The sequence below is a fragment of the Mytilus edulis genome, chromosome 4 (genome assembly GCF_963676685.1).
Source record: "Mytilus edulis chromosome 4, xbMytEdul2.2, whole genome shotgun sequence".
NCBI classification, from domain to species: domain Eukaryota; kingdom Metazoa; phylum Mollusca; class Bivalvia; order Mytilida; family Mytilidae; genus Mytilus; species Mytilus edulis.
In genome coordinates this window covers 91959473-91974107 of record NC_092347.1, presented here as the reverse complement: position 1 = coordinate 91974107, position 14635 = coordinate 91959473, and the positions used below count along the sequence as shown (strand labels likewise).

At 30.6% G+C, this 14635-nt stretch overlaps 1 protein-coding gene across 6 annotated transcripts; it reads left to right on the top strand.

The window, feature by feature from the left end:
- Window positions 1-2438: 2438 nt before the first annotated feature.
- LOC139521046 (CREB3 regulatory factor-like) lies at window positions 2439-14429 on the top strand. 6 transcript variants are annotated; one of them, XM_071314267.1, is made up of 7 exons: window positions 2439-2646; window positions 4913-5015; window positions 7266-8157; window positions 8654-8725; window positions 9170-9596; window positions 10641-10864; window positions 11157-14429. In XM_071314267.1, the coding sequence occupies exons 1-7, from the start codon at window positions 2609-2611 to the stop codon at window positions 11249-11251; spliced, it is 1851 nt and encodes a 616-aa protein (XP_071170368.1). In that variant the 5' UTR covers window positions 2439-2608; the 3' UTR covers window positions 11252-14429. The 6 variants fall into 6 exon arrangements, with proteins under 6 accessions (XP_071170368.1, XP_071170372.1, XP_071170371.1 ...); XM_071314270.1 differs by having other exon boundaries at window positions 2487-2646; window positions 4913-5060; XM_071314266.1 differs by lacking the exon at window positions 2439-2646 and adding an exon at window positions 2769-3299.
- The last annotated feature ends 206 nt before the right edge of the window (window positions 14430-14635 follow it).

The window sequence follows — 14635 nt, the reverse complement described above, 5'->3', positions numbered from 1 at the left end:
CAGCTGCACCAAAACTTCTTTCTTTGTACAAATTGTTTTAGAACTTGCATTTTAACAAATTAGAACGTACAGATATCTCTAGAACTATTGTCTGTCACAGACTTTTGAAACATAAGGCAAACGGAGAAACGAATCGCGAACGTTCCATTCCAACATTCTAGTATCGCCCCGGGGTAAATTTATTACTAGTATATTATATATCTCCAAGTTGATTTGATAGATGACTGCTTTATACATGTAAGATATAGAACCAATGGTTTTTCTTGGTAAAGGTAAAGTCAACTCTTTTAAAGAATTATGGACGCGGCAATCGTGATATGGTTGACCATCATGGAATATCTGTTTTACAAATGACCACGGATATTTTCCAATTAAATAGACAATTTCGACCTGTTTTCCTCGATTATGATATCAGTGACTTAATAAAAAAAAACCCATCTCTGTGGAGGATTTTGAGGGTCATCCTGTTTCAAAGAAACAAGTTTCATTTTTACCTTTTCCTTAATAATTTTCCGCCATCCTTTAGTCGGTCTCCATTCGGCTTTTTTGATACAATGTATCCTATTTGGCAACTATTTATAGGAGTTACCTGAATAGTAACTTAAGGTTGGCCTTCGTAAAACGTAGACATACTACTGTCGAAAATTGAGTTTATCGCGTCGCTAGAGCTCTAGGTAAACGGATATTTGCGACAGCAAATTGATGTTTTTAGAAGATCCAGCTTTAACGACATCTGTAACAAACATAAACTTTTAGCTTCCGCTTTACAAGCAGATAAAGTTATCACGTTTTGTACTAATTTTAAAGAACTACCTAATGATAAGAAATATTTCTGGCTGTTCACAAATGAGCATTTACCAACTCTCATGTGCCTAGGAAATTACATCATTAAAGGTTTAGAAATAAGATCCAGATGTAAACAAAATATATGAAGTAATATAATATTTTATTGTTATAAGATTTAATATAATAGTTATATAAAACACATGTTGTGTTAGGCTCTGATCCTGTCCATAACGTTATAGTATGGTATTAGTTTTCTGTTTTGCTTTTTCCAATCATATTGTGTAGTAAAATGATGCCCTTTATGGGTTCCTGATTAGATTAATAAAATTCTTATCTTATCTTATCTTATCTTATCTTATCTTATCTTATCTTATCTTATCTTATCTTATCTTATCGTATCTTATCTTATCTTATGACTATGTATGTAAAAACTTAAGTTCTCGTATCGCACTGCATCTAGAATTAAGAAATTTTTGGATATAAGTAGTAGAAAGCTGTTTTATAATGCTTATATTCTGCCCATATTTGATTTTTGTTGCTCAATATGGGGAAATTGCTATGAGGATGGATATAAAAAAAATCCTTAAAATGCAGAAAAGAGCTGCAAGGATTATACTTGATGCACCAATACTAACACCTAGTATAAATTTATTTAAAGAGCTAAAGTGGTTGAATTTCAAATCTCGAATTTCATATCATAAACATATTCTTGTTCATAAAATTCTAAACGATAAAGCACCTGATTACTTAAAGGAACTCTGTTGTCCAATTGTTAACCTACATAGTAGAAATCTAAGGTCATCTGCAAATAATAATTTAGCTGTTGTACGACTGAACACAAATTCAATGAAGAAATCTTTTGCATATAGCTCATCTATACTTTGGAATAAACTACCAAATGAAATAAAATGTTGAGAAAACCTGGACACTTTTAAACAAAAATGTGTTGATTTCTTGTCTATAAATGATTTATAACAACTTACTCAAATATTCTAATGATTTGAATGTTATGTATATATATATCAATGAATTTATTTTTCTCTTGTTCTACAGACAGTTTAAAGTTAGTATGAATAGTGCATTTACATAATATGTTAGAAACTGTAAGCTTTGTAATATTTGTACTGTTTGTTCTTTGTGAGGGCCTCAATGTAGATTAGCGAAATCTAATTGAGTCACCCTCTGTAAATAAAGTCATTACTTACTTACTTACTTATCTTATCTTATACCCTGCCCTAACACCATTTCTCTAATACTCACGAGTTTATAATATATAATTCATAACATAGCGTAGTCATGTCCAAAGTTTCATTTGATTTTTTTAAATTGGTTGAACACATAAAACAACGATAGATCTATTCTAGTACAAAACACATTAAACAAGACCTATGGGAAACATTCATTCACCCACTCATATTTTGTAATACTCTGTGCTTGTTGTCTCCCTTTTCCTATATCGCAATTTTCGAATAAAAAAATTCGTCACAATTATTTGTACACTTTAATTCAGTTCGTTGCCAGTGCTGTCTTGATTTAAAAATAAAATGTGTTGTTATTTTTGTTGTTGTTGTTGGTTGATTTTGTTGTTGTTGTTCAAAGTAAATATATGTTAATTTATGACGTCCATTATTATCTAATTTTGTTTGTGTTCTTTTCGGTGATATGTTGCTCTGATTTGATTGGTCATTTCGACTGACTATGTCATTGCATCACGAGACCAAAGTTCCCGTACTTTCCATACCAAAACAAAGCTCCATTTTGATGGAAAACGTAAACAAAATTTTACATTACAAATTTTGAAGTCCAGGATAGTTGACATTATATGACAAAATTGGAATATAGTCTTGGGACATTCAAGTTGTAAGTAGAAATTTACTTGATTAAATATCTTTATTTGTAAATGTTTTAAAAAAGAATGCATGTGATATGTTGGCCTGTGGTTATGAAATCAAAACAAGTTGTTTACCAATTAGAAATGTGTGGTTTCAAACTGTTGAATCTGTTGGGGAAAACGGTAGTTGGTTCAGTAATAAATTGGGTTACGTGAATAAGAATGAGTAATGGTTTTATTGCCTGAAAACATAAGGGATGGTGATGAAATCTGTCATAGACGTGATGATCAGGGTTGTTTAAGGTCAAGGCTTTGTTTTTAGTATGTGTATGGCTGCTCAAAAGATGACAGGATATTTTGTCACATCATTTTATTTTAAAACCTCAACTGTCAATCATCTGTGTGTTTTCTGATAGGGCCTAATAGTATGTTAATTGGGTTGAAATTTACGTTTTAAAAATAGAAAGTTGAGGTGTGCCAAGCGAGGTTATCATTATTCTTGACACTTGACCACTCACATATTAAACTTACATCTAATTTACTTTCATTTCAATTGGGAATTTTATCAATTTTTGAGAAATACTGTGAATAAACTTTAAAAATAAACCATGGAAAAAAGAAATTTCAATTGTATACCTTGGTTTGATCTAAATAGTTCAAGGAGATTTTATATGTATAACAGGTAAGACAGTACAATATGTCTTTAAACATGTTAAAAAGAACATTTATTGGAACATCCATACACTTGTTTTAAATATTTATCTATTAATGCAATACATTGTGTACGTTTAGCTGTATTCACAGCCACTTAGAAATATACAACACTTACATATGTATACTTATAGTTATACATTGTACTTTATATTACACAATGTCTCAATTTTCCATCAAATTTAAGTCACAAGTTTATTTGTCAGTAGTGTATTAGTTGGGAAATCAGTAACTAGTAATCTGTATGACTAGTCTTTTCTAAATTTTAAACATTTGTAGGTAAGAAGTAGAAACTAAATTTCATTAGTAATAAAAGTTTAAGAAAAGAAGATTAATTATACACTGAACTTTTTTTGTTCATTAGTATTTGCAGTGGCTGATTCAGTCATTTTAAAAAGGGGGTGGGGGGTTCCAACCCAGGATAAAGCAGTGTGTCAACCATATGTCCTAATTCAAAAGCATTGATAAAAAATAGTTTGGGCCGGGGGGGGGGGGGGAGTACATCCCTCCCCCTGGATCTAATACTGATTTGCAATAAATTTTCATAGTTTTAAATAGTAGATACATGCACATCATGTAGTTAACATATTTAAATGGAGCACTGGCTGATAACTTCATCTTTTTAATGGTTTACATGTATTAGTAGGTCATGAAAATGTACAGGTGTGCATGTATCTTAATTTAAGAAAATACAGTTTTGTAGACAGTTTTATACATACATTGTACTTCTCTTGAACTGAATTTTAATGTGCATATTGTTATGTGTTTACTTTTCTGCATTGGCTAGAGGTATAGGGGGAGGGTTGAGATCTCATAAACCTGTTTAACCCCGCCGCATTTTTGCGCCTGTTCCAAGTCAGGAGCCTCTGGCCTTTGTTAGTCTTGAATTATTTTTAATTTTAGTATCTTGTGTACAATTTTGAGTTTAGTATGGTGTTTATATCACTGAACTAGTATATATATTTGTTTAGGAGCCAGCTGAAGGACGCCTCCGGGTGCGGGAATTTCTCGCTGCATTGAAAGCCTGTTGGTGACCTTCTGCTGTTGTCTTCTCTATGGTCGGGTTGTTGTCTCTTTGACACATTCCCCATTTCCATTCTCTATTTTATTTAACACCAAGGTCCAATACACATGCAACTATAGCCCACCTTACAAGTAGATAGAAATTTGTCATCAGTCATGATAACATCTATTACAATCCCATTGATTTTTATTGCACAATATTTCATAAATGAGGTACATTTTTGTAAATAAATGTGCTTTCAGTTGCATACCATTAAAATTCTTTTTAAAATATTCTTTTAAAAGAATTTAAATTGCCATTATCAGATTTTAAGATGAGGGAGGGAGTGGGAAACAACCAAAATTACAATATACAAATTGCTACATGTAAGTATCTAAAAAAGATTGTTCTAGAAAAAAAATTTGGTATGAAAGGTCCAGTATTGTAGTGAATAAACCATGCTGCCTGATACATGTGAGAAGTTTGATTTATCTTACATTGATTGATAATACAATGTACACATATGTACCTACCTTAGTTAACATGTAATAAAATGTACAAGCAATTTGTTTATTTTCCAGTTTTGGTTACCCATACTCGACTTGTGGTTGTTATTACAATTGTATGCCATATACACCAGTTCAACAACAGATGACCTTTGGTTACAACCAGGCCCAGCAACGGGTAAAATTATGTTTTTGAAAATCGATTGCATGAAAAATCTAACAGGTTACATTTTTTTTTATCTTTCTTCTCTTCAAATGCAAGATAAGCCTGAAAATGAATCGGTTTTGAAAAATTACAGATATATATATGTATACATATACTTACATGTCCATGCAATCATAAATATTTTTCAAGGATAGAGGTTAAATTTGGAAGATATACATTTGCGCAGAAAGATGTTCGCTTCAAAAATTTAAGTGTGGCCTTGAAAGGGTTTCTTGATCACAAGTCTGGTAATAACACTTCCTCACTTTAAACCATGACCTTTTTGTAGACGGATAATTAACTGGACAAAAAATGGGGCAGGAATTGATGAGTATATGCCTAGACAAATCAACTTCCTTTAGTATTTGTTGGTTGTCTAAGTCATTTGTAATATAATAAGTAACATGAATTATAGATGCTTATTTATAAATGAGTTATACAAAATGTACATTATTAACAAATGAAAACAAAAATTTGCTTTTTAAAGTTAAATAGAAGTAGGAAGTAAATGAATTAAACTGGATACAAAAGTAAAATAGATCCACTTCACACCATTAGGTTAAGGAGCAGGAAGTTGTAATGTCCTGCAGTGGTGGACCTAGGGGAAGGTTCAGGGGGTTGGAAACCCCCATTTTTTCTGACAACCAATGCATTTGAATGGGGACATATGGTTGAAACCCCTCTTTATCCTGGGTTGGGAACCCCCCTTTTGAAAATAGCTGGAATCCGCCCCTGTTCTGAAGGAGTCTTTGAATATAGGGGACCTACATCATACTTTAAATTTATTTAGATGGTAGTTGATTAACCATGCTGAAACCAATGCAATATTCCTTGACACTAGAGCTATGTTTTTTTAAGCAAGCTAATCTGACTCTATGTCACCACACCAGATTTGAAGATGGGAAACATTTCTGAAATGCATAGAATATCTATAATACTAAAATAACGAGGTCCAATTTGTCAGCCTGTCATGGGGTAAAAACGACAAATCAAAGAATTCAACTTTAGTTTATATAAAGCTAATATAGGACAATGGTGTAGATTAAAAATTACACCACTCCAGACCCTTTTGTTTTCCACATAATTAATATTGCCAATAATTAACAAGTTCCGGGTCCAATCTGATACCAATACTATATTCACCTGTTACCTATTACCTTATCTGTATGTTCCGCAACTGACAGGCGCACCATCAAATGGTGTGTTTGCTATATACACAGGTCATAGTCACAGGGTTGACACTACTAAAATCTATCATTGTCAAATTGTTCCCTATTGTAGTTTTTTAATCAGTAAGACTTTCTAAGATAACAATACGAATACTAAAAATCTGGACTTAAAACTAAGTAAGGCGTATAGGTACAGTTTTCAATTTGTAAGCGGGCATGACGTAAACAATTCAATTTTATTTATTACTAATATATAGGACAATGCTGTTGATTAAAACATAAAAATAATTAATATTACCAATAATTGATAAGTTCCAGGTCGACGGGTTCAACCAGAAAGATTTTGAAAGCAGAGAAAACTGTGCATATTATAATCAGCATGACTTTATTAGATGACAATACCAATACATGCAATACTAAAATAAGGCTTACACATACATGTAGTTATATACTTTAATTCAGTCACGGGCCCGCAATATCACGGGTGTTTTCTAGTTTGATATAAAATCCTTTAATATTTATTACCTACTGTCTGCCATATTTGTTTTTTCATAATTAATATATTTTTTTTGTATAAAGGCCATTTGTTTTCTTGTTGGAATTGTTTTACATTTTTCATGTCATCTGACTATTTAGTGTGGGTTTTCTCAATGTTGAAGACTGTCAGGTGACCTATGGTTGACTGTGGTCTCATTGGCAATCATATACCACATCTCATTATTTTTATATTTTATTGATTTAAGATATGAAATTCAATGTTAGTTGTATATTGATCAACTGACAGCTGTTTTCTACAATTTTACAAACACATACAAAGGGAGACAATTCTAGCAGAAATTTCTAGAATATAAAATTAAACCCATAAAACCAATGTTGCATAGATATTCATTTCAGTATATTTAAAAAAGTGCATCTAACAACTGCTTTGAATAAAACACTTGTAATGAAATGATTAGATGTAAATATTTTATGAGCATTGGTATATTGTTTTTTGTCATCAAGTCCGAAAGCTTTATATGTACAAATTAATTAATGTTTATCTTGTATTTTTCAGCCAAGAAGAATGGATCCATATTTAAGCAGTGTATATGTAACTGAACAATCATTATATGACCCACCTATAAGAGACAAAACAAGTTTGGATACATCAGTGTATGCATCTAGTCCAAATTCATTATTCATGTATGAACAGGAGAAAGCTGATATGCAAAGCTCCCTTGGGAATATGACATGTAGTAGAAAGAATGAGGACTTTGACTTGAATTCTAAGTTGGAAACTTCTTGTGATATTGCTCTGCCTATGTCTAAAGGTTCACCAATGTTCATAGCAGAAACATCAGAGTCTCAGTCAAATACATGGCCAATGGACACAAAAAGTGATGTGGATTTTCTAAATTGTGATGTTTTTCAAATGGATGAAGAAATGGACAACCCAACTTTAGCTGAACTGAATGCTTCAGAATCACTATTAGATGATTTAGCTAGCATAGTTGGTCCAAATTCTAGTGTCAATAACAAAAATAAAACATGGAAACAAGAAAATGGGTCAGAAATCTCTGAACAAGTGCAGCAGTTGAAGGGCAATTGGTCTTCAACAGTTCAGCTGCCTCAAATATCACAGCAAAGTTCACTTGCTAGACCTGTCTTTTGTGCAAGAAAACCATCAGCAACTGTTACTTCAGAATCTGATAATAACACTGTATCAACTAGAATGAGTCAGTTGCTGCATATTCAAACCAGTCCTATTAAAATTGAATCAGAGTCCACCACTAGTCCAGTTCAAAGTGTGCCTAACCCAAAGATTCCGACAAGTCCTGCAAAACGAAAACAGAATATTAGCAACAAAGAGGTTGATGAAAAGTGGGAAGAGATCAAACATTATATATATGACGATGATGAGCAGGACGAAGACATACCACAACCAAAACAAACAAGACTCAGTACAGGTAATTTTATACCAGATTTAAATCCTGTATTTACCTTTTCATGTTTACTCACCTATATCATGTATATTGTAGTTCAAAAAAGCAATTTTTAGAAAATCATTTCCCAAGGTCAAGGTCTGACTTAAAATTCTTTTAAAAGGAAACATCTAGATATCTATTCACTGTAATCAATGGTAATTAAAAGCAGAAAAGACATTTTAAAAATACGTACTTTATGTTTATGTGACCATTATACATTTACTAAAAAAAATTGGAGCATAATTGTTTATATCTTTAAAGATATTAGACATGCAGTAGAACACGTACACTTAGTAACATATTGATGTTTATTGGTAAAAAAATGAAAGAAAAGTGGGTGACATTTTTTTAAATTCCTGATCTGATCTAATGTGCATGTACACATACATGTATACATGTACATGCATATGAATGAATATAAAGCATGTTATAACTACAAATTCCTAGCGGTAACAGTTGATTATTATTCTTTTGTTAGACTCTTACAAGTCTGTTGTAACATCCAATGATGAATCGGACATGGAAAGTGATCGTGAATCTCATGACTCAGGTAAATAAATATACATTGGTTGTTGTTGGTGTGTATAAATGGAAAATTTAGATACTCAATCATACATGTATATTATATGTATTATTTGTAAACATCAAACTTTGATTGAATTTACACCAAAAAACACCAAAAGCTTAATTTGATATTTGATTTTACCCAGTACACTTTATTAGAATTTTACCAAACATTACTTACAAGTATTCATATCACATTATTATGATTCTAAGTAAATTACAGTTCCAAAAATAATATCCATACACTCATTTTGATTGTGTTCTCTTAAAATAGCTAAGCCATGAAATAGAACCATATATACATGTTCTTGTCCTTTATACCTGCATTAGTGTCAATCATCATGATCATAGCACCATACGTTTTTGCAGGAAATTTGGTTCTTGAAAGTGAATATAAAAATCTAATGTATCGTATTCTTTGTTTTTGTAGATTCTGATTATGATGACCATGATGACAACAGTCAAGATTCATGGTCATATAAACATGAAACCGACAGCTCACAGAGAAAGTCTCGACAGTATTTCTGGCAATATAATTTACAATCAAAAGGACCTAAAGGTGCCCGTGTTAGTTTTGAACAATTAGAACAAGATGATCCACATGTTGTAAAGGATTTTGAAGATCCAGTATTTGATCCTGTGGCAAGTAAAAATGTTGCAGGAACGACAATACGTCATGGCGGTAAAGCTCGCAGAGGAGATGGAACTGATGTCTCTCCGAATCCAAAGAAACTTTATCAGATTGGACAGCAAATTAATAAGTTAAACAAACAAATAGACTCTTTTATTCCATTGAGTGAAATGCCAGTCTCAAGTCGGAATAAGTCCAAAAAAGAGAAAAACAAGTTGGCTTCCAGGTAAGTTGCAGAATCTAATCAAATTTATTTTTATGAGAAAAATTTGTTTTAAATATAAAGGGAGAGAATACTGTAAAAATTTACTTATTTATGTGTGTTCACTTGCTGGTAATCTCTGCCAGTCTGTATAATATAATTCAAATATAATTTGGTGAATACTGATTTAATCTCTGCAATTCTACACTTTATGCATGTAAAAATTAGGAAGAAAAACAAAGCTTAAAAAAAAGTATGGGACCTTTTAATATTTCCAATCTAATAGTACATTATGCATACATAGTTCCAATCTAATCCCTTTCAAGGATTTCTATAGCTACATGTTAATATGCTCGTTTACGAACATTACCTCCTGTTTGAAGAAGAAAATGTAACATCATGATATGGTAAGTGTGTAAAAGAAAAAGACAAAAAATAAAAACCAAAAATTATAAAACCCCAAAGGCATACAATGAGAACTCATCAAATTAAAGTAAACTTTTTTTTAGTCGGCCATGACAAATAAAAATGTATTACTAAAAGTTATACTGTACCCCACTTAGATGAATATATTCATATTTCATGATGAAATTTTAATTATTCATATCTGGAGTATATTTATTTAATTAACTCAATTGTCAAATGATTGAAATATAACATTTCATATAAAGAACACAGACAGCTCCAACTACAATGCACAGTGTAGCACCAGATGCACATTATAACAATTCATGTCTAGTCAGCATGTTCAGTGATGCTCACTTAAATAAGAAAGAACATTTCTTACAGTTGATTGTTTCCCCAGTACAAGTTTAGAAATAAGTACCATTGACTCATTTAGATAATATACTGCATTAAAGAAGATAAAAATAGGGCATTCAAAGCTCATGCGTTGGAGAGAAACTAGCAACACCATTGCAAAAACAAAATATGATGAAAAGACGTCCAACTCCACCATTGTTGTCCACAGTGAAATGTTATTTTGTGTATGTAATGAATACATTATTTTACCAGTGGGTTGCTAACAAATTATATGATGTGAATTTACCTTCTTTTCTTTTCTTCCAGAGCTTGTCGTCTAAAGAAAAAGGCCCAGCATGAAGCTTACAAAATCAAGTTACATGGCTTAGACATGGAACATAAGCAGCTGCTACAACTTACACAAGATATGAAGCAGAAATTTACACAAGTCCTTCAGAAAACTCTACCAGAAAGGAAAATAGTCAAACAAGAAGGCACAGATGACCTTCAAATGACACAGTACTTAGAAAAAACAGCAGAAAAGGCTTACAGTAAGTTCATAATACATTTGCGTGATTTATTTGAAATAGGTGCAATTATAACATGTTTAAAATATTCAGTTCTTATTTAAACTGATTTGATTTTAAACAGGAACTCTTTTCTAATGTAGTGAAAATTTGATAAGATGCAAATCCCAATTATACCATAGTCAATTTCTTAAATAAGATCTAATTGTGTCAGATTTTTACGGAAGTCTTTCAAAAAATATAAAAATCAGAACAATTATTTTCTATCATCAGAAATTTGAATTTGCATTAAATCATTCTATTCTTATCTTTTCAGCATACAAAGTGGCTGGTGATACATCAGAGTTTGTAAACCGAGTGCTCTGTAAAGTAGAGGAAGGGGATCCTACAGGTGGTCTAGATCAATCATAGACTTGACATTATAAACTAAATAGACTATAGTTCCAAACACTGTGATGACTGTTCAAAAATTGTTGTTATCTTGGATCTAGCCTTTAGTGTTAACTTTGTGATTCTGACAATTACTACTAATGGGTGTGTATCTTCATGTTGACTTCAAATTACAATATTGGTGCAGACAATGCAAAAAAAAATGTTTTGTTGTTTTTCTTTGAATGCTCAAACTGTTGACATTGTTGCAGAGAATGTATAATTGCTTATGTTTTGTATATAATGGTACATTTTATGTGTATATCACTGTATATACATTGTTATTGTATTCAAACAAGGGAAAATTGTGTAAATAGTACATATTTAGACTAGTGTGATTTTATGTAAATATTTCATTTGCTCATTTTGAAAAACAAATCTGAAAAACTTGTAATTTGTTGATTAAAAAATTTAATGCAATAAAGTTTAATGTTTATTTTGTCACTTGATTAAGAAAAATAGTGTCTTTTTTTTTCTTTGGCCTATAACATGATTTAAAGAAAAAAATGTATGCAGTTATGGCTTTAAAATGTTTATAAATCGTCAGTTTTATGATTTTACTAGTCAAAAATTTCACATGTAAATACAAAAAAGTTTAGTAATCCATCATTTATTTGCTAGTCAAACATTAGAATTGTTAGTATTTCATTGTAAGATATCACATCACTTGTAAATATGTGGAAAGTTCAAAATTTGTAGAAAAAAAGTTTTGACAGTCTTTCCAGTTTTATTAATTCATAAAATTAAACAATAGAAGTATGTTAGTTTATTTTTTATGTCACTGTAATCTTTTGAAATCCTCATGTATTATACACCGTAGATGTAATCAGAGTCCATTTTATTTGTTGTTGTTGTTGTTGTTTATTTATTGATTGAATTATTTATTTTTAGGAATTGGTTACCCTACTGCTAACATTTATTTTTGAAACACTATTATTAGTCACTAGGATTTTTTTGTTGTTGATTTTGTGGGTAAAAGTAAACCATGAATTTAATGGTTCCACAAATAAGTTTTTCAGTTGGTTATATTTTTGAAAATTTGTTAAATAAAAACCACAAAAATTGGTACCCACAAAATAATAGAATCTACAGTTTCGACAAATATTGATTGTAATTTAAGTTCACATTCACACCCGTATTATTAGAATGTGAATATATTTTATTTGAAATTTCTGAACACATTCTGTATATACATTTGGTACTTAGGTATCAGGACAAGGCATTCTTAAAATTCACCAGATGTTAGTGTAACCAATGTTAATCTTAGGGAATTACGTGTAGAAGTGTATTTTATATATTTTAATATAGTGCCATAGTAGATAGAATTGTGTGTTTTTACATGTTGTATATAGTATATCAATAACTGCTTTGATAGAAAATAGCGCTTATATTATTGTTAGGCTTAAGTTTAACCCTATAGTTATTGATGCTGAATATCTATCAGCAGATATATCATGTATCTCTGTTAGAATTTGTTGTATTTTTGCTTTTTTATATGCTGTGTTGTCATCTCTATTTATACCCAAATCTAAAAATGTATAGGATTTTAATTGTATTATTTTGAATGTTTAACACTTAGTTTTAGTAGAAACTACTTTTGGAATTATAAAAAAAAAGACCCCATTTATATGAGAGCTTGCCTATATCTGTAACTTTAAACAAATTGACCCAAAAGAGTCAAGATGTTATCATTTCCTCCGAACCAAAATTATTAGAAATCTTCCATGCAGTTTTTAAGTGATTCATTTGATATAATTGATCCACCATGGTTTATCATAGCACGAGATGGCAGCACTTTACTTAAGTTATATTATTATTAAGAACTACTATGGCTCATTAAGGTTAGTATGTAGTCATTAAATTTGATGCTGTTGTGTTATGTATTGGACTTATTTAAGTATTGTTAATACTGTATAATACAACTACAAAATTGTAGATTCGTTCAAAATTGCAAAGGCCATACAAAAAATCTACTTTGTGAAACATTTCCTGTGTAGTTTTACTGCAAATTATTTTCTTTATCATTTTCAGTACATATCTATAAAATTACAATCTATCTTCCTTAGTATGAGAAAAATGAATTATTTGAACAGTAATTGATCAATGTAAAGACATGTGAAGCATTTATTACATGAACAATTATCTATTTACTTTAGTATTCTCATCTACACAACTAATAATGGTTATTAACTGGTTTTCAACGGTCATGTTGGTCATTCTAAGACTGGTGGTTAAGTTATTTTTCAATTGGTTACAAGTCGAACAAGTTTGTTTTGTATTTATCACTTTGGTAACCTGTTATATATTTACTGACCAATTGTTTGTGGTTAAATCAGTTTTTTTTTTAAAGTGGAAGCTATACAAGTTTTCATTTATTTTTTGTAAATATTGCACTACAGATAATTAGAACACCTAGTCAGACTTGCAAATATTGCATTACTGTATATATTAGAATATTGTCATGTCACCCATATGGAGATAAAGTAAAGGACAGGAGAAGGAATGTGTGTAGATTGAAGTGTTTAACTTAGATTTTGTGATGACATCTTAGAATAATTATGTACGGCACAGAATGATTGCCTTTTACAAATCAAGAATAAACATTAAACACATTTGCTTGGATCATGTATATATACAATTAGCTTATTACACTAATATTTTTGCAATATTTATTTGTAGTAATGATACATTGTATGTCAAAGACTATTTCATAAAATTGGTAACTTTAAGTCTTAATAATATCACAATTTCTATGATAAATGTCAATAAAACAATTTGTACTATAATTCAACATACACTGAATACTCTAAGATCTAAGAAATCTCTTGTTTTATGAAAAATGGAATTTTTAAAATTTTGATATTAAAAGTTATAATTTTAAAATTGTTTTATGGAATAGTCTTAAAAAAGATGTATTTGAAAAGTACAGAATCTTAAGAAACTGGCCATGATTTCTATAAAAAGTTTGACGAAGTTGATGCAAACCAAAGAAGTTTTCTTGAAATCATGGTCAGATTGTACATAAAGTTAAGCGGGTAAAGCTGTAAATCCACAAGTCTTTCAGAATAAGTAGGTTGTATGAAGAATTGTTAACTTTTGTAAAGAATTGTTCCATGTTAAAGTTTTGTTAACTGCATCAAATAAAAAACTGTAAATAACATTTAGTTTTATGATTAGTTAACAGAGATGAACATGTACCTTTAAAGACCATATGAGTTCATCTATTTGTCTCACTAGAATACGGACCCTTCAGTACCATGCTTGGTAATGTTCCTATTCTCTATCTTTCATTAAAGCTCATTTATTGCCGAGGTCATCGTCTTGTTTATATAACCAGCCAGTAGATTTGTGGAATAAGGAAATCCA